Here is a 21,604-nt window from a genome sequence, read left to right on the forward strand (position 1 = left end):
TTATATATTATCTTGCATTCTGATTCCTGGTGTCACGTTGTGGCTTCTGGAGGTGCCCCTATCAGCTGTGATCATTTTGTTTCTGCAAGCTACTGTGACAAGAGTTAGCTTGGTCCAACTTGTTGAACTTGGGTTTAACTGCTCCATACGTTTGTTTTGACGTGGCTAGATAACCCATAACCTGGGTGATTTTTTTTCATGATGTTAAATTGGAAGTGTGCTGAGCTGTGGAAAATTCATGACTTTAGTTATTGCAATGTGATTTTTCATTGGAGCTAAAATGAGACGAGGAGAGTGACAATATTACTGACGCTAACTCTCATGCTGCAAGTGTCCTACAGCAATACTGCATGATGCTGTCTGGGAAGTGTGTTAAAAATGACATGGAGACAAGAGGAAACAGCTGGTTGGATAAGTATCACTTAGAGTTTGTGAAGTGTTGATTTTGGGTTTATAACTTGTAAAGATAATGGAGCAGAGGTCCAAAGCAGAAAGGCCTGAAGCATTTCCCTTATTTTAAGGGAAACCTAAGGGTTTAATTGAGAGCATGGAGGTGAGCTCAGGCCTAAGGTTATAATGAGGAACCAAGAGACGGTGGATCAATTAAACACTTAATTTGCTTATGTCTTTACAAAAATTACAAGTAATATCCCAAAAATGTGGAAAACAGGGCCTAGTGAGAGGGACTAATTGAAGGAAATCAGTACTAATAGGTGTTGGGGATATTGCAGAGATTAAAGGTTGTTAAATCCCAGGTCCCAATAATCAACATCCTAGAGTTATAGAGTCATAGAGATGTATAGTACGGAAACAGAACCTTCGGTCCACTTGTTCATGCCGATCAGATATCTCAACCCAATCTAGTCCCACCTGCCAGCACCTGGCCCATATCCCTCCAAACCCTTCCTATACCACCCTCTACATGAAAAAAGTTGTCCCTTAGGTCTCTTTTATATCTTTCCCCTCTCACCCTAAATCTATGCTATCTAGTTCTGTACTTCCCCCCCAGGGAAGAGACTTTGTCTTTTTATCCTATCCATGCCCCTCATGATTTTATACACTTTTATACGGTCACCCCCTCAGCCTCTGACGCTCCAGGGAAAGCTGCCCCAGGCTGTTCAATCTCTCCCAATAGCACAAATCCTCAAACCCTGGTAACATCCTTGTAAATCTTTTCTGAACCCTTTCAAGTTTCACAATATCTTTCTGATAGGAAGGAGACCAGAATTGCACACAATATTCCAACAGTGGCCTAACCAATGTCCTGTGCAGCCGCAACATGACCTCCCAACTCCTGTACTCAATACTCTGACTAATAAAGGAAAGCATACCAAATGCCACCTTCACTATCCTATCTACCTGCGACTCTACTTTCAAGGAGCTATGAACCTGCACTCCAAAGTCTCTTTGTTTAGCAACACTCCCTAGGACCTTACCATTAAGTGTATAAGTCCTGCTAAGATTTGCTTTCCCAAAATGCAGCACCTTGCATTTATCTAAATTAAACTCTATCTGCCATTTCTTAGCCCAATGGCCCATCTGACCAAGATCTGTTGTAATCTGAGGTAACCTTCTTCGCTGGGAGAAAGTAAGGACTGCCGATGCTGGAGATCAGAGCTGAAAATGTGTTGCTGGAAAAGCGCAGCAAGTCAGGCAGCATCCAAGGAGCAGGAGAATCGACGTTTCAGGCACGAGCCTTTCTTCAGGATTCCTGAAGAAGGGCTCATGCTCGAAACATCGATTCTCCAGCTCCTTGGACGCTGCCTGACCTGCTGCACTTTTCCAGCAACACATTTTCAACTTTCTTCGCTGTCCACTACATCTCCAATATTGGTGTCATCTGCAAACTTATGAACTACACCTCCTATGCTCACATTCAAATCATTTATATAAATGACAAAAAAGTATTGGACCCAGCACCGATCCTTATGGCACTCCACTGGTCACAGGCCTCCAGTCTGAAAATCAAATCTCCTCCACCATCCTCTGTCTTTTACCTTTGAGCCAGTTCTGTATCCAAATGGCTAGTTCTCCCTGTATTCCATGTGATCTAACCTTGCTAACCAGTCTCCCATTGGGAACCTTGTTGAACGCCTTACTGAAGTCCATATGAATCATTTCTACCCTCATCAATTCTCTTTGTTACTTCAAAAAACTGAATCAAGTTAATGAGACATAATTTCCCACACACACAGCCATGTTGACTATCCCTAATCAGTCCTTGCCCTTCCAATTATGTGTAAATCCTGTCCTTCAGGATTCCTTCCAACAACTTGCACTCCCCCACCCCCGCAAAACCGACATCAGGTTTACTGGTCTGTAGTTCCCTGGCTTGACCTTAGCACCTTTTTTAAACAGTGGCACCACATTAGCTACCCTCTTGTTTTTCAGAACTCCATAGACTCTGGATCATTTCCTATGGATTAGAAAGTAGCTAATGTAGCTTCACTATTTTTAAAAGAAAGAGTTAGAAGGAAAATGAGAAATTATAGATTTGTCAGACAGACTTGTTTGTTGGGGAATGCCAACTACAGTCCATTATAAATGATGTCGCAGCATTTGGAAAACAATGAAAAGATCTGACAGTTAGCATGGAATTAAAAGGGGAAATTGTGATTGACAAATCTACTGGAACTATATGAGGAAGTGACTAATAGAGTTGAAAAAGGGCAGCCAGTGTTTTGTGATTTACTTGGACTTTCAGGAGGCTTTCAATAAGATGCAGAGAATTTTTGCAGTATGGAAAGAGCCCTTTTGGCCCATTGAATCTGTACGGAGCATCCGAACAGCATCCTACCTAGACCTTCACTCTATCCCCGTACCATGGCTAATCCAGTTAGCTTGCACATCCTAGATACTATGGGGCAATTTAGCATTGCCAATCCACCTAACTTCCATGTCTTTGGGGTGGGGGTGGAAACTGGAGCATTTGGCAGAAACCCACACAGGCATGGGCAGAATGTGTAAACCCCACCTAGACAGTTGCTCAAGGCTGAATTAAACTCAGGTCCCTACCCTGAGGCAGCAGTGCTAACCACTGAGCGACTGTGCCACCTGTAAGATACTAGCATATAAAATTAAAGCACATGGGACTGGGAGCAGTGTACTGATGTGGATAGACATCTGGTTGGCAAACAGGAAACGAATAGGACTAGACGTCTATTTCAAATTGCCACACAATGACTATTGTACCTCAGATATCAGTGCTACAACCCCAATTATTCACAGTAGATATTAATGATTTGGATGAGGGAAGTAAATATAGTATCTGAAAACTGAGGGTAGTAAATGTAGTCAACGTCTGAAAACTAACCTTCCAGCTCAGCTAGCAAACCTACATCCAGAACCTCAACCTGAGCTACAATTCTTCTCATAACTCGCTAAATGTAGTATCTCCAAATTTGCAGACAGTACAAATTTGGATGAGAGGATGAACTGTAAGAATGCAGTGATGCTTCGGTGTGATTCAGCCAAGTTGAGAGAGTGGGCAGATGCAGGATAATGTGGATAAATATGGATAAGAGTGGCAGCACAGCACACAAACCAACAGCCACTCTCAGACAACAACTCACCAGGACGAAGAATCCGATACCCAGCATGAGCAAAACCAATGTAGTGAACAAATTCCCATTCAAGAACTGCACAAAACACTACATAGGACAAACAGGAAGACAGCTAACGGTCCGCATCCATGAACACCAACTAGCCACGAAACGACATGACCAGCTATCCTTAGTAGCCTCACACTCAGATGGCAAGCAACGTGAATTCGACTGGGACAACACTACTATTATAGGACAAGCCAAACAGAGAGCAGCCAGGGAATTCCTAGAGGCATGGCACTCATCTACAGATTCAATCAATAAGCACATCGGTCTGGACCCAATATACCGGCCACTGCAGCAGACAGCTGGAACTGACAACCGGAAGCGGCAGATACAAATCACTATAAATGCCGGAGGAAAGATCACAGAAGCGCTTCACAGGAGGCTCCCAAGCACTGAGGATGTCACCTAGACAGGGGACGAAACGTCTGCAACACAAATTCCCAGCTCGGCGAACAGAACCACAACAAATAGGGTTTAAAATAAATTAAATATTCATGTATTATTGGTTATTATTTGTAAGTGGATAAGTTGTCAAACTAATCAGTTCCTGATGTATGTTTGACAGGTTTTATTTTGATTGGCATTTTACACATTTGGTATTTCCTGTTGAGACTAAGCCGAACAATGGAGCGAAAGCAGAACTATTCTGCTACTGATTTGACCATAAATAATAGAAGTGTTGCTTTTTAAATTTTTAAATTCAGTGCAATTTTTCTTAAATTACCATTCCTGGTCAATTTGCTCAGCTGAGGAAGACCTAAAACTACCACACATTCTATGGGAATAATGATGGTTTTTGACCCTTGTCCCATGCTGTTGTGTATTGTTCAGAGCAATGAAAGAGAGAGAAGTTTGAACTGTTTATCCATCTTTTTTATTTAGCTTGCTGCATTATTATGTTTCTTTGCAGGATGATGCTGCCAGTATAGAGAGTGGTACAAACACTGAGAGACCAGATACCCCTACAAACACACCAAATGTTCCTGGAAGGAAGAGCTGGGGGAAGGGCAAGTGGAAGTCCAAGAAATGCAAATATACTTTTAAATGTGTCAACAGTCTTAAGGTTTGTGACTGGAAGAATTCATTAATGACTGTCAACTAAAATCATGGAGCACAGAAGAACGCCATTTGGCCTGCCATTCCTCTGTGAGCCATTAAAGCAATGCAATTTGTCTCATTCGCTTGAAACTTGAGTTTTTTATTTAAATTCTTATGCAATTTTTATTCAACATTACAATTGAATCCGCAATTTCAAAAGTCCAACTGCCAAACCTTTAGTTCTTTTATTCAAAGCTACATTTCTGCAGCTGCACGTTTGCTCAACAACGCTCTCACCTCAGTCTTTTCTGTTGTCCTCAGTAATTCTCTTCATGTATCTCAGCCTGACTCTTCCCACTGGTACAGTATCTTTTCCTTCCTTTGCTTTTATACTGATGCTTCCATTTACAAATATTTTAGCTGAGTAATGCATTTGTTTTGCTATATTCAAAATTTTTAAACTTCGTTCATGAGATAGGCCTTCACCAATGAGGCCAACGTTTATGGTCTAATCCTAGTTTCCTCATGAAAGTAGTGGTGATCTGCATTTTTGAACCACTGCAGTTCACTTAGTGAAGGTACACCCACATTATTTTAGAAAGGGAATTCTAGGATTTTGACTCAGCAATACTGAAGAAATGATGCTGCATTTTTAAGTTGGATGGTGAGTGACTTGGAGAGGAACTTACAGGTTGTGGTGTTCCTGTATATCTGCTGGCATCCTTCTCGATGATAGTGGTTGCATGTTTGGAAAGTACAGTCTTTAGGACTCTTGGTAAATTTCTGTCGTATATCTTGTAGAGGGTACACAGTGCCACTATGTACATCAGTGTTGAAGGGAGTTTGTGGGTGCACCAGTCAAACAGGCAACTTTGTCCTGGATAGTATTGGGGTTTTTGAGTTTTATTGGAACCGTTCAGGCATGTGGAGTATGTCCTATTAAATGCTTGATTTTTGCCTTGTAGATGGAACACAGGATCTGGGGAGTTAGTTACTCTGCAGGATTCCTAATCTGTGAACTGCTTTTGAAGGCTCAATATTTGTTCCTAGTCAATGGTAGACCTCCAGGATGTTGATAGTGGGAAGATTCAGTGATGATAATTTTATCAGTTATCAAGAGGTAATGGTTAGATTCCCTGTTATTGGAGATGATCATATTCTGACTATTGTGTGGCAAGAATTTTCATGCTGCTTGTCAGCACAGTCATATATGTTGTCCAGATCTTGTTGCACATGGATGTGGACTGCTCTCGTATCTGAGAGGTCACGAATGGTACTGAACATTGTGTAGTCATCAGAGAATGACCCCAGGTTGGAGGTTTTGATGATGGAAGGTCAGCTGAAAGCAGCTGAGTTTGGGGCATTACCCTGAGGAACTCCTGCAGTGATGGCTGGAAATTGAGGTGGCTGACTTCCAACAATCTAAATCCAACAATCTGTTCAGCATGAAGAGTTTTCTCTTCATTATTCTCGATGAAGGGCATCTGCCCAAAACATCGATTCTCCTGCTGCTTGACCGGCTGTGCATTTCCAGCACCACAGTCTTGACTCCGATCTCCAGCATATGTAATTCTCCTCCATGAAGAGTTTTGTCCTTGATTCTGTTTGAATTTAATTTTGGCAGGGATCCTTGACATTATACTCGGCCAAATACGGCTTTGATGTCAAGGACAGTCATTCTGACCTCATTTCTGATGTTCAGCTCTTTTGTCCTTGTTTGAACTAATGCTGTAATGAGGAGAAGAACTCAGTAGCCTAGGTGAAACCCAGAATGAGTGTCAGTATGCAGTTTATCATTAAACAAGTGCTGCTTGATAGTATTTTTGAAGAATCTTGTTGCTTTACTGATGATTGAGGGAACAACAATTGACGTGTTGGACTTGACTTGCTTTTTGTGTACAGGTTCTACTTTAGCAATATTCCACATGGCTGGATCCTTGTCAGTGTCGTAGCTGTACTGGGACATCTTGACTAACAGTTTAGCAATTTCTGGGGCACATCTTCAGTGTTTTTACCAGAGTGTTGTCAGGACCCATAGCCTTAACAGTGTCAGTGCTTTCTGGGTGAAGATTGTTGCAAATGCTTCACCCGTATCTGTTGAATCCTTGTTACTTTGTTAATTTTTTTTTCTCTTGCACTTCTGGGTGCCAATATGAGGAGCCGTATAGTCACTACTTAATCCAGTGTAAAAGTTAGGGAATATTCCTTTTTCTGTGAGGGTTAAGAATGTGATACACGCTACCATGAGGAAGTGTTTAGGACACGTAATATAGTTGCATTCAAGGGATGTTATAAAAGTACATGAGAGAAAGAAGATTATTCTAATGTGATTAGATGTAATAAGGGAGGAGGAGGTTGATGTTGAACATAAACATTACATGGACAACATTGGGTTAAATAGCCTACTGCTCTACAGAAGATTTTGTGTAATTCTAAGTTCTCCTGAATTTTCCTGTTATCATTCTCACGTCATTTCAAGGTAGAAAAGTCCTGTTCAGGAAATTTCCTGAAGAAGTCATACCTCAAAAGTTTTTAAAATATACTTATGCAGCACTAAGTCCCAGTCTCAAAAATTTACTGTGCTTTTGAGATTTGGTGTTACTTACATGGCAGCCTTGCTGTCTGTCCAGTAATAATTAGTTATTACCATTTCACACATTAAGGAAATTAATCTTTGTCTCAGAACTTGGCAATGTTCTTCCAACACGGTAGCTATTGGACATCTTTGTAAAATGTCATAGATGGCATTTAAATTTTGTGAAGGATTTTAGCAGAATGAAATTTTAAAGCCTTCTGTTGGATATCGGCTGATCAAAGAGTGCAAGTGTTGGAAAATGGTATTTTGGTGTGGCCAGTCCTGAGCAAAGTATCCCCCACTTATGATTCTAGGTGGGATACCTCCAAACGATTGTGCTCCTGGTTGAGGAGTGATGAATTGCCTCTTCACTCAGTCCGTTCCTCGATTGGGTTAGAAAAAATCACATCCATCGTGGACATCTTTTCCCAGCCCAAGTTTTTTTAGATAGGTTTTGAAAGGAGCCAATTTAATCAGACATTTGAGTTAAATAATGCATTGCATATTAACTAATAAATACACCACATTAGAATCCAAAGAGTTTCTTTTTAAAAGTGCTTTTAGTTTGTCTATTACGAATAAATGTGAAGTGTTGCATCTATTAAACTGGGTACTTCCAGTGATACTGACTTTGCCAATTGACTTGTTCTTTGGAGATTCTTTGGTACGGCAGTTAGTTGAGAGGTGTCTCTCAGTTTGTGCAAAAGTAGTGTTGCTGACTTGACTTATTTTTAGCAATCATCAGAGGACTTTATTTCTTTTTATCCACGTACACAGGCATATCTGGTGCAAGTTCTAAGCTGTTCCTCCTCACCGCACACTTCAGGTCAGAGAAATCTTGACCATTAGCTAGTATATAGAGACCAGGGATTGCAGTTTGTTTTTAATCCACTTTCTTGTGTATTCATTGGAAGGGTAAAACACAAACATGCTTCTTCCTGAAAACTGCCTTGTTTTGGCTCCTCATGTTGGCAAATGGGACTAGGTCAGATTGGGATGTCTGGTCGGCGCTGACAAATTGGACTGAAAGGTCTGTTTGTGTGCTATATAACTATGACTGCATTCTGGGGTACAACTCATGAGATCACTAATCAGTTTTTGAATAACGTCTTTCCCTTTTCTGTCTGAAAAGCAGTTGACAGTTTTGGATGTGACATTCTATGCTACCTCTCGGGACTCAGTGTCATTCTCACAGAGTTTTAGATACCTGCTAAATTTACATCCTCGTATCATTTGGCTTGTATGTCTTTTTTAAAAACATGTTACATTTTGAAGTTTAATGTATCCATAAGGTTATGATCTGTTTTAATAATCACTTGATCTTATTTTACTTCGGTAACCTAATATAGGGCTTACAGTTAGCCAGAAACTGGAAATCAATCTTGAAATCCTTGCTTAAGTACAATTATTTGAACTTGTCCAACACTAGTAAAGTAAATTACTAGTGACTAAATTATGTTGAGACATGCTTTGTTGCTTCAAGTTATGCGCTGATATTTTAGAAAGATGTTCAAAAAAATGGCTTCTTGAGTAGAGTCTTATATTTGTGATTCTCCAGAATTAACCTTGGTCCAAGGAAAAATTACATTTTGTGTTGTTTTTTTTTGTAGGAAGACCATGGTCAACCACTTTTTGGAGTGCAATTTAACTGGCATAGTAAGGAAGGCGATCCTTTGGTATTTGCCACAGTCGGTAGCAATCGGGTCAGTGTTTCAATGTGCAAGTTACAAAAAAGGTTCTCACTTTTCAAAGGATCAATGTAAACTTGGATCTTATCCTTCCTGACAGATGCATATAACTGAGTGCAGTTTTCATTTGCCAAGAGATGCTGGGGCAACGATGAGGCGAGTATAGAAGAACATATAGAAATGATATAGGTTTGCTTGCTGAGCTGGAAGGTTTGATTTCAGACGTTTTGTCACCATACTAGGTAACATCTTCAGTCAGTCTCCAGATGAAGTACTGGTGGTGTAGCCTGCTTTCTATTTATATGTTTGGGTTTCCTTGGGTTGGTGATATCATTTCCTGTGGTGATGCCATTTACTATGGTGATGTCATTTCCTGTTTTTTTCTCAGGATGTGGTAAATGGGAGGAAAATCATCTATACAGTCCATTAAAAAAGAATGGATACCCAATAAACACAGTCAGCTAATTCCTCAGCAACAAACTCAAAGAAGCAGACAAAAACACATCCAGAAACCCTAGCCATTCTCAAGTACATCAAAGACATCTCTGAAATGACTGCCAGACTACTCGGACTCCTTGGCATCATGGTAGCCCACAGACCCACCAACATTCTAAAATAACAGCTAATGAACTTGAAAGACCCTATACAAACAACAATCAAAACTAATGTCATTTACAAAATACCGTGTAAGGAGTATAACAAACACTACATTGGACAAACAGGCAGAAAACTAGCCACCAGGATACATGAACATCAACTGGCCCCAAAAAAAAGATCCACTTTCACTAGTATCCTTACATACAGATGAGGAAGGACACCTTCGACTAGGACAACACATCCATCCTAGGACAAGCCAAACAGAGAGACATACAAGAATTCCGAGAAGCATGGCATTCCAACTTGAAGTCAATCAACAAACACATTGACTTGGATCCCATTTGCCACCCCTGAGAGAAATAACAGGAAATGCCATCGCCGGCCCAAGGAAACCCAAACATATAAATATAAAGCGGGCTACACCACCAATGCTTCATCTGGAGGCTCACTGAAGATGTTACCTAGTATGGTGATGAAACATCTGAAAGCGAACCTTCAAGCTCAGTGAGCAAATCTACATCAAGAACATCAACCTGAGCTACAAATTTTCTCAAAACTCGCTATAGAAATGAGAAATGCAATGCATAGTCAACATCGATGTCTAAAGAAAATTTCAACTTGCCTTTATTGGTTTTCTTTTCAGAAGGTGACAGAATAGACAATGATAGTGCAGTAGATGTAATTATCTGGATTTTTAAAATAATTTAGTAACGCTCCCCTAAAATAGACTAATAACCAAGACTAATAAACAAGGCCAAGTGTAGCAAGTGTAGACTAGTTGCTCTGAATTAGGTGTTTTTCTGCAGTATATTCTGTGCAATGCGATGCATGTGGTTCTTTTCAAGTTAATATTTGGATGCAGCAGAATTTGGGTCAAGGATAAGATTTTTGTTTGCTAATTTGCTTTCTCCTGTATAAATTATCCCAGAAGCTAGGTTTACGTTCTATAAAGTTGAATATTTTGAGATTTGTGCCTGATTTTAAACTTCTTCACAGCATTACTTAACATAATTGAACCTTCCTTGCTCACAAAAATGCCAGCATTAAAATAAATGGAAAAAAAAGGCCACAATTTTAAACCCAAACTAAAATTAATCCTATGGGTTATCTTCTTGACAGCACATGGTGTGTCTTACTCAGGTCAAAACTGATTAGAGACTTATGTAAGAAATGCCTTATTTTCCTTCCCTTGCTTTCTCCTCCAACCTCTACAACCCCACCAAAGAAAGGTGAACGTGTCTGAACAGTTTGAATTTAGTTAAGAAATATTGTGGTGTTTCATAAAATATTCATATATATTCTAAATCATTCTTTCTTTCTTTCTTTTTTTTAGGTGACACTTTATGAATGCCATTCGCAAGGGGAGATACGATTATTACAGTCGTATGTAGATGCTGATGTATCCTTGAAATATAAACATTTAATTACATAATCGCAAAATTGATACTTTAAGTGGAATTTAAGTGGGCGGCACAGTGGCACAGTGGTTAGCACTGCTGCCTCACAGCACCTGAGACCTGGGTTCAATTCCCGCCTCAGGCGACTGACTGTGTGGAGTTTGCACGTTCTCCCCGTGTCTGCGTGGGTTTCCTCCGGGTGCTCCGGTTTCCTCCCACAGTCCAAAGATGTGCAGGCCAGATGAATTGGCCATGCTAAATTGCCCATAGTGTTAGGTAAGGGGTAAATGTAGATGTAGGGGTATGGGTGGGTTACGCTTCGGCGGGGCGGTGTGGACTTGTTGGGCCGAAAGGCCTGTTTCCACACTGTAAGTAATCTAATCTAATCTAAACCAATAGGCACTTATTTGGCAATAATTTGAAATGTTAAAATTCTCTGCTCTGCTAATCGGCCTTTTTCAGGAAGGAATGTTATGTTCAGAGGCTTGGTTTCATCCAATGATAGAACCTTTCTAAATTACTGAATAGTCTTTTATTGCAATCCTTTATTGATCAGAAAAACTTGAGTATTACTGAAAAAAAAATGTTTGTTGAAACCTGTGTCTTGCACTGATCAGGGCAGTTGGTAAGAAATACCAAAGTAAAAGGAACACAGTAGTTAATGCTTTTTGAGAGGAATGTGCTGATTATTTAGCAAGTGAACAACTTCCATGTGACAACTAGATTATTAGCAAAGCTTTTAATAAGGTCCCATGTGGCATACAGGTTTTTTAAAAAAAAGCCCATGGGATCTAGAGAAACATAGCAAACTGGTGACAGAATTCATTCAGTGGCAGGAAACAAAAGGTAATTGTGAACGGGTGTTTGTACAAATGTTCTGCACAGCTCAGTGTGGCAGTCTTAAATGTACTGGAAGCTTTAATATACAATGCCCTGCTTTTGTGCTTTATAATAATGATTTAGATGTAAATGTAAAAGGCATGATGGATATGTTTGCAGAAGACACAAACATTAGCCACTTATTTAATAGAAAGTAGAAGACTGCAGGAAGTTGTCAGTGGATTGGTCTTGTGGACAAAAAAGTGGCAAATGGAATGCAATATCCACAGATGTATGTGGAATGGCACAGTGGCTCAGTGGTTAGCACTGCAGCTTCACACCACCAGGGACCCTGGTTCAATTCCATTTTTGGGTGACTGTGAAATCTGTATGTTTTTCCCGTGTCTGCATGGATTTCCTCTGGGTGGTCTGATTTCTTCCAACAGTCCAAAGATGTGCAGATTAGGTAGATTGGCCATGCTAAATTATCCATAGTATCCAGAGATGTGCAGGCCAGGTGGATGAGCAGAGTTGCACTGATCGGGTTGGGGGGTGGGTCTGGGTGATATGCTGTTCAGAACTTTGGTGTGGACATGATGGTCCTTATGGCCTGCTTCCACACTGTAGGGATTCTATGATAATATGTACATAAATTTTTCTGCCTCAAAGGACAGGGCATTGTATATTAAAGGTTCCAGTACATTTAAGACTGCCACACTACAAGTTGAACTGATCATCCTAAATTTATTGCCAAAATTGACAGGGCACATTTTAAGGACTGAAATTGATTTAGGGTGTAGGTTTGCTCGCTGAACTGTAGGTTTGATACCCAGACATTTCATTACCTGGCTAGGTAACATCGGTGGTGACCTCCATGTGGAGCGAAGCTGTTGTCTCCTGCTTTCTATTTATATGTTTGTCCTGGATGGGGTTCCTGGGGTTTGTGGTGATGTCATTTCTTGTTCATTTTCTGAGGGGTTGATAGATGGTATCTAGATCTATGTGTTTGTTTAAGACATGCCAGAGAATTCGTAGAGGCCTGGCACACCAACCACAATGCCATAAACAACAGCTTCGTTTCACTTGGAGGTCACCACTGATGATGTTACCTAGCCAGGTAATGAAACGTCTGGATATCAAACCTACAGCTCAGCGAGCAAACCTACACCCTAAATCTCAACCTGAGTTACAAACCTTGCACTGAAACTGATAGCTATACAACTGTTTGTGTGTTTGCAAGTATGCGGTGAGAAATTATTTGATCAGGGCAAACACTGAAAAGTGGCCACTCAAAATTGAAATTACACTGCGTTTAAATTCCTACCAAGTAGGTGATAACCATTCTCTGGTTCATTTCTCAGGGCACTGCTTTGACACATCAGATGCAACCTGTCTGGTTTATATGTAAACAAAACTGGACAGTTAATTGTCAGTCGTTATTAGCTGGTGCATTCTTCATAGCAGGGAAAGTGAGGACTGGAGATGCTGGAGATCAGAGTCGCATGTGTGGTGCTGGAAAAGCACAGCAGGTTAGGCTGCACCCGAGGAGCAGGAGAATTGATTGTTTGGGAATAAGCCCTTCATCAAAAACCCTTCCTGGAGCAGGGCTTATGCCTGAAACATGGATACTCCTGCTCCTCGGATGCTGCCTGACCTGCTGTGCTTTTCCAGCACCACGCTCTCGACTCCTCAGAGCAGGGCACTGCCCAATCAGTGCTCTTTGCCTCATACAATGTAATGTTGTTTTCCAGTTATTTTCATAATTGCTTGTGAATTATCCTGATTGTGGAGATGGGTGGGGTGCACCTGATGAGACTTTTGACAATATGTCTCTTATGTCAGCAACACTTCAATTCTTGCATGTACGAAGGTAGGTATGCTCACAGGTTGATTTTAAAAAATAATTTGCAAGTTTTTTGGTCATTTTTACTAGTGGCTGACCAAATTTGGAAAAAGCTCAAACTAATTTTAAAGGGGCAGTAAACTTGACTTAACTACTTGTTTAGTAACAGAAATCTGCTTGACGTGCTTATATGTGTGAGTCGATGAGCTTTTCGGAGAATGGAGAATGTTTGCCTTGTCCATTTGAGTTCTCAAGTCCTGTTGATTGTATAGCCAAAATGGAACCAGGAACTGTCATGGATAAGTCTGAGCAAGATTTTTTTTCATAATCCTCACTGGAGGAGGAGTTATAAGTTACAAAAGGAAATTACCAACAAGATTTTATTCTGTATTGACTCTAACTCTGGAGCTGTTCAGACAGACGAAAACTTCTATACATGTGCATGGACCTATGACAGTAATACAAGCCATCCTCTCTTGGCTGTGGCAGGATCAAGGGGCATCATCCGAATTATTAATCCTATCTCCATGCAGTGCATTAAGGTGAGTGCAAACAGTTGTAAATTGGATACACTTAACTCGAATAACATATGTAGAGGAGCCTTGATTATCTGAATGAGATGGGCGGGCACTATTTCGTTCGGATAATTGATTATTCGGTTAATCGGTTCAGTGCTTTTCCTCTGGGGTTAGGAGTCTTTTATGAAGTCTGGTCCATGTTCAGGAGATAAGACAGCAGCACAGTGTGCGTGCATGAGGCCCTGCCCCCTGCTTGCTCCCCCAATACCTCTGCATGCCTGCTTCCCCCCCCCAAACTCTGTCCAACACTGCCTACCCCCAGCCCCACCCCTACCTCACACGCCCCGCCCCTTTCTGGGGCAGCCGGGCTGGACACCAACAACAAGATTGCTGCTGCCTTTTGAATGGTGAGTCTCCAAATAGCGCACACAACTTTTTCCTGCAAATTTTTGATAGGTTCCACTTTTGCCCTGTACAGGACAATGTTAGAGAGATTATCTGGGGAAGGGGGGTGCGGTTTATGGTACACGTCTGTGTAGGATTCCAGGGAAGTGTGGGGGGAGTAAGAGAGAGGTGGGGGGGGCGGTGAGGTCAGTAATTTAGAGACGACAATGCCTTTGCTCCCATCAGTCCAGATTGTTCTCGGCAGCACTTTTAATCTGTGTAAACAAAAGACGCGATCAGTATTGGACACACGTCTTTGATGTAATGTTTCTGTCGGGACCTTAAGATCGCCTTTGAATAATCAGATTTTTGGGAAATTGGTATTCGGATAATCAAAGTTCCTCTGTATATGAATATTTGAATTAGGACTAGATTCATTGGCCCCACAAAGCTGCTCAACCATTCACTATGATCGTTTCGTCAGTTGTTCAACTTTCTGCACAATACCAAGCACAAGACAGTATATTATAAGTAATAACAAATAAGATATTCGGAAACAAATTAAGAGAAAGGAATTGATCTGCAGAGATTAATTTGGAAAAAGCACTTCAGCCCTCTAATGAAGATCAAGAAAGGATAGCTGTAAAATGCTTGAGAGTGTAGAGGGAAGATTTGCAGGATTGTTCAGTGTTTGAAAATTGCAGCTATGAGGAAAGATGCGATAGGCTACGGTTGTTTTCTGTCGATCAGAGGTAGTTGGGTGGAGATTTAGTTCATATGTTTAGAGTAATGTGGGGCATGAATAGAGTGCACAGGGACGATCTGCTTCCCTTTGTGGAGAAGTCAGTTTCTACGGGGCATAGATTTAAGATGTTTAGAAGGCTTAAAGGGATGTTACAAAATAGTTTTAACCCAGAGGATGGTGAGTATCCGGAATTCATCACTAGGTTTGGTAGTAGAGCTGGAAATCCTCAATTTTACTAGGAACTTGGAACTGCATGTGAAACTTTGTAACCTGCAAGGTTATGGTCCAGGTATTGGAAAGTGGGATTAAATTGAGTGGTGAATTTGTCTGTGTCAGCTGAGTAGTGGGCTAAATGACCATTTTTTGTCTTTTCTATGGTCCTTTGGATTTAAGTCTGCATCCTGGTACATGTAGACAGGTGTCATCAAATGTAGGCAGTTGTCACTAGCACCTCCGCAAATGCAATTAATTCAGGAAACTTTGAGAAAAATTATTTTATATGGACTTTTCAGCAGAGCTTGATCAGTGTTTCTGCTATCACATTTGACCTTTTGGATGACTTTTTTAAGAGATAGAATGATTGAGGTAGCTTTCCTTTCCAAGTGAACTGAAATACAAAGCAAAACTTAATCTTGACAGCCATAAATCCATTAAATAAATCCAGTTAATTAGTTTACGCCATGTGACTTCCAAAAGATGTCTTTAAAAATTGGCCTTTTATTTCCTATTAGTGACCCTTTGTAACTGAAGAAGTTCTTGTGTCTTCTCATTGCATTCAAGTAAAACACTGTCCACAAAATCCTCAAAAAATTAAGAATGAAACTTCTTCATAACTGTGGGAACTTGTCTGTCTGCATTCTTGAGCATCAAGAGCTGCTTTTATTTACTAGCTCAAACTAGGAAAACATTATGTTTTCCACATAATGTTAAAGTTTGCATAAATTTGGGATGAGAGAATTGAAGGCCCCTCGACTAATTTAGAGGTGTTGAGGGAGTGGGAGATATTTGACAGGAAACTGAAGAATATCTTTTCTTTGTGTTCATTTTACTTAATTGAGCCTGATTAAATGTTTTTTGTTTTTGATTCCTAGCTACAGCTTGACAAGTTTGGTTGCTAAACTGGCTGCTGGGTGCAAAAGGCCACTGATACCAGCCACAGCTGTAAAGCACAGAAGACTGAGGGAGAGATTGTGGGTGCGGGCTGCAGATTGATCTGAGTCTGGACATAAAAGTCAGAGAGATTGGAATTTTTGTGTTGTATGTTGTAGAGTTCAGATTAGTAGAAAACTGTTATGTTGAATAGTAAATTGAAAGGCACTTGCCCATTGGATCCAGGAGTCCTTGTGTCTCTTTAGCTGTTGGATTTCCTTAGGCTCACAATCTAGTGGTTGAAGTGAAATTTAAAACCAAGATTAACTCTGAGGTCTGTGGTCTCCAATTAATATTTAAACGGACAATTTACCTTGTGGAATATGTCCTGCCAGTCTTGCCCCTGCTCAAGTAAGAGTGCATCAGGCCTGATTGGAGAATTTTAACAGATTTACCTAGACCCACCTGTTTTGAGTCTTAAAGTTACCTCTAATGTATCTGCTCAAATTCAGGAAGTTTTCACATTATATTGTCGGTTGAAAACAAAATTGCCAAACTTTGCCAGAATTTGCTAAGGTTTGGCTTAAATCAGGAATCATTGGAGTGGTTTAGAATCTGTTGCTTGATGAGTTGATGATAATTAGAATATCTCTGTAACATTTTTAAAAAATCATCAATTAAGAAATATATAAGTTGAATGCAACAAAAACAGAAGTTGCTGGAAAACCTCAGCAGGTCTGGCAGCATCTATGAAGAGAAATCTGAGTTGATGACCCACCCTCTGAACTGATGGTAACTTGGAAAATGTTGGTTTATATGCAAAAATAAATGGGAGGAGGGGTAAGGAGTAAGTGATAGGTGGGGATAGAATTCAAAGAGAGCAGACAGTAGGACAGTCAAAGGAGTGGATAATGATCTGGCTGGGAGAGTGAATAGCTGTTAACGGACACTGTTAGTGGCTAACAATAAGTAGTGTGTCATGGCAGACTGTGATAACAAGGCCCAGTTGTGGGGTTGGAGGCGAAGGCATGGTAGAATTCAGATCCTATTATTATAGGAACTCCGTATTGAGTCCAGAGGGCTGCAGGTTCCCCAAGTGGAAGTTGAGGGGTTCTTCCAGCTTGCGCTAAGCTTTATTGAAACACTGCAGCAAGCCTGAAGCAGAGATCTTGGCCAGGGAACAGAGTGGTGTGTTAAAGTGGCAGGCAATTGGAAGCTCAGGGACTTTTTTTTGTAGGCAGAACAATTCTGCGAAGCAAAGACCAAGTCTATGCTTTACTTCCCCAATGTAGAGGAGATCACATTGTGACTGGCAAATGTAGTAGACTAGATTGTGTGACATGCAGGGCATGTGCTAATTCCAGGATATGGATACTGAGGAGGGAGGAGGTAAATGGGCAGATGTTGCACCTTCATTTGCTGGAGAAGGTGCCATGGGCCTGCGGAGGGGTTGTTAAGTATGAAGGAAGTGTGGACAGGCTGTCCCAGAGGGAATGGTCCAAGCAGAAGGTGGACAAGGGAGGTGGATACGTATCCCGTGGTGACATCTCACTGGAGGTGGTGGAAATGGCGGCTGATCTTCTGACTTCTGGTGGGATGATAATGGGATGAGAGTGGGATGGAGTCTTTAAGTCCAGATAGCTGTGGCAGTTGGTGGGTTAATAGTGGATATTAATGGCTGGTCTATCCCTAGAAATAGAAACAGGTGTCGAGGAAGGGAGGAATCAGAGTTAGACAAGCAAGAGCAGAGTGGAAATTGGAAGCAAAATCAATGAACTTTTCCAATTTCAGACAGGACAAGAGAGGGAAGCACCATCAGTGATATCATCAGTAATATTGGAGAATCCGTTGTGGGTGGGGACCAAAATAGGACTGGAACAAAGAATGTTCCATGTACCCCAGGAAGAGACAGGTCTAACTAGGGCCCATGCGTGTACCCATGGACACTCCTCTGACCTAAAGAAAACGAGAGGAGTTAAAAGAGTTGTTGAGGGTGATGACAAGCTCAGCCAAGTGGAGGAGAGTGGTGGTGGGTGGGGATGGTCTTTGCTGCAGGAAGAGATGGAGAGCCCAGAGACAATCTGCTGGGAGATGGACATGTAAAGGGATTGTGTGTCCATGGTAAAGAGCAGGCGGCTGCAGCCTGCAAATCGGAAATTCTAAAACTGGCGCAAAGCACCAGAGGAATAGCAAACAGTGGGCAGGGAATGAACCTGGTTATCTGTCTGTTTTTTTTTGGAGGTTCCTCAGTGTGTTGTTTATCCTGTTGGTGGGCTGTGGGGTGGGGTCAAACTCCCTCTTTTGGTAGGTGTTGCTATCTGCAAGTAGTTGTTGCGCTTTTTGGATGTAGTCTGCTTTGACCAGGGTGACCGTCATTCTGCCTTTGTCTGCTGATCGTATGATTATGTTCTTATCGTTTCTTAGTGATTTTAGTGCTTTCCTCTGCTTGGTGTTGAGGTTACGTGTTTGTCTTTTCCTTGTTATCAGAGGTACAATACTTTGTCTCACTGTTTGTTGTGTCTCTTCTGTCAGTCCATTGTTCCTGAGTGTGCATTCTAGTGCTGCTAGGAAGTCTGCTGTCTTGGCGTCCCTGTGGTTGTAGTCGACTCAACTACAACCACAGGGACGCCAAGACAGCAGACTTCCTAGCAGTACTAGAATGCACACTCAGGAACAATGGACTGACAGAAGAGACACAACAAACAGTGAGACAAAGTATCGTAAACAACACACTAAGAAACCTACAAAAAAACGGACAGATAACCAGGTTTGATCTACAAAGAATGAAACCTGAAAGCAACAACCCCCCCCAGATTCTATGGACTCCCTAAAGTGCACAAACCAGACATCCCACTCAGACCCATAGTATCACTACCAGGGACACCATCACACAAACTGGCTAAAGAACTACAGCAGAAACTGAAACACCTGATCAGCGGATCCAGACACTCTACAATCAACACAGGAATTCTTGGACATCGTCAGAAATATACACATAGACAAGGAAGAAACTATGGTCTCATTCGATGTAATGGCACTGTTCACCTCTATCGACAAAACCCGAACCAGAGAAATAATAGCCAACCTGCTGGACATACAGAACAGACAACAGGATGTTGAACCTATCAACAAAGACAGCATACTCAAACTACTGCACCTGTGCCTCTCAACACACTTCACATTCAACAATCAAATATATGAACAAATCAACGGCATACCCATGGGCTCACCCATCTCTGGACTCATAGCAGAAGCAGTAATGCAAAGGTTAAAACAAACAGTCTTACCGCAAATTCAACCCAAACTCTGGGTCAGGTATGTGGATGACACCTTTGTAATCATTAAAAACACAGACATAGAGAATACACACCGGATCATCAATGCCACGGTCGCAGGAATCCGATTCACTAGAGAGGAAGAAAAGGACAACCAACTCCCATTCCTAGACGTGATGGTACAGAGAACACCGAATGGAGAAATCACCACAAAGGTATACAGGAAAGCCACACACACAGACCAGATCCTGAACTACGAAAGCAACCACCCCAACACACACACAAGAAATTGCATCAAGACACTATTCAAAAGGGCCACAACACACTGCAGCACACCAGAACTGCAAAAGAGGAAGAAGAACACCTATACAATGTATTCACCAAAAACTGATACCCCCGCAATTTCATCAACAGATGCCTAAGGGAAAGACAATGGAACGAGGACATGCCACAACCCAAAGGACTAGCCACGTTACCATACATCAAGAACATTTCCAAACTGACAGCCAGACTACTACGACCACTAGGACTCATAACAGCACACAAACCAACAGCCACCCTCAGACATCGACTCACCAGGACGAAGGACCCAATACCCAGCATGAGCAAAACCAATGTAGTGTACAAAATCCCATGCAAGGACTGCACAAAACACTACACAGGACAAACAGAATGACAGCTAACGATCAGCATCCATGAACACCAACCAGCCACGAAACGACACGACCAGCTATCCTTAGTAGCCACACACGCATATGACAAGCAACATGAATTCGACTGGGACAACACTACTATTATAGGACAAGCCAAACAGAGAGCAGCCAGGGAATTCCTAGAAGCATGGCACTCATCCACAGACTCTATCAATAAGCACATCGACCTGGACCCAATATACCGACCACTGCAACGGACAGCTGGAACTGACAACCGGAAGCGGCAGATTCAAACCATTACAAATGCCAGAGGAAAGATCACAGAAGCGCTTCACAGGAGGCTCCCAAGCACTGAGGATGTTACCTAGACAGGGGACGAAACGTCTGCAACACAAATTCCCAGCTCGGCGAACAGAACCACAACAACAAGCACCCGAGCTACAAATCTTCTCACAAACTTTGAGGTGATATTAGTGGTGCTGCTTCCCTCTCTCGCCTGGAATTGGAAAAGTTAATTGATTTTGCTTCCAATTTTCATCCTGCCCTCACTTTCACCTGGCCTGTCTCTGACTCCTCCCTTCCCTGACATCTCCGTTTTCCCCCATTTCCGGGGATAGACTGGCCAGTAATATCCACTATGAAGCCACTGACTCCCACAGCTATCTGGACTATACATCCTTGCACTCTGCTTCCTCACAAAGACTCCATTTCATTCTCCCAGTTCCTCCATTTCTATCACATATGTTCCAGTGAGGCCAACTTTGACAAGGGAGCCTCTGAAATGTCTACCTTCTTCCTCAACCGAGGACTCCATGTGTTGCTAGGTCCCTCAACCAGGTCCGATCCATCTCCAGCACTTCCACTGTCAACCTATTTCTTGCCTCCCGTAGCAGCAATATGGTTCCCCTTGTACTTACCGACCATCCCACCAGCATCCATACCCAGAAAATCATCAGCCACCATTTCTGCCACCTCCAGCAAGGTGCTACCAAGAGACCTGTTCCCCTCTCCTACCTTGTCTGTTCTGCAGGATGGTTCCTTTGGGACATCCTGGTCCACTCTTCCTTCACTCCCAACACGGCCTCCACAACCCCACAGCACCTTATCCTGCAACTGAAGGTGTAACACCTGCCCATTTACTTTTTCCTTCCTCAGTATCCAAAGGCCCAAACATGCCTTCCAGGTGAAGCAGCACTTTATATGCACTTCACCCAATCTCTAGCCTACTGCATTCGCAGTTCACAATGTGGTGTTGTCTATATTGGGGAAATGAAAATAAGGCCATGAGCTTTCAGTTGTCTGCCACTTTACACACCACTTTGTTCCCTGGCCACCTTCTCTGTCTCAGGCTTGCTGCAGTGTTCTGCGAAGCTCA

The 21,604-nt window shown here is 41.9% G+C and overlaps 1 protein-coding gene across 2 annotated transcripts in view; it reads left to right on the plus strand.

The window, feature by feature from the left end:
* The window catches only part of eed (embryonic ectoderm development), a 44,601-nt gene that overhangs the window by 500 nt on the left and 22,497 nt on the right, over positions 1 to 21,604 (plus strand). The window contains exons 2-5 of one of the 2 annotated variants that reach the window (XM_072577735.1): positions 4,519 to 4,671; positions 8,832 to 8,924; positions 10,840 to 10,905; positions 13,982 to 14,107. In XM_072577735.1, the coding sequence (XP_072433836.1) occupies positions 4,519 to 4,671; positions 8,832 to 8,924; positions 10,840 to 10,905; positions 13,982 to 14,107 (438 nt within the window). The remainder of the gene's footprint in view (positions 1 to 4,518; positions 4,672 to 8,831; positions 8,925 to 10,839; positions 10,906 to 13,981; positions 14,108 to 21,604) is intronic. The other variant, XM_072577736.1, reaches the window with a different exon arrangement.

This window comes from Chiloscyllium punctatum, chromosome 9 (genome assembly GCF_047496795.1).
Source record: "Chiloscyllium punctatum isolate Juve2018m chromosome 9, sChiPun1.3, whole genome shotgun sequence".
Classification (NCBI taxonomy): Eukaryota; Metazoa; Chordata; class Chondrichthyes; order Orectolobiformes; family Hemiscylliidae; genus Chiloscyllium; species Chiloscyllium punctatum.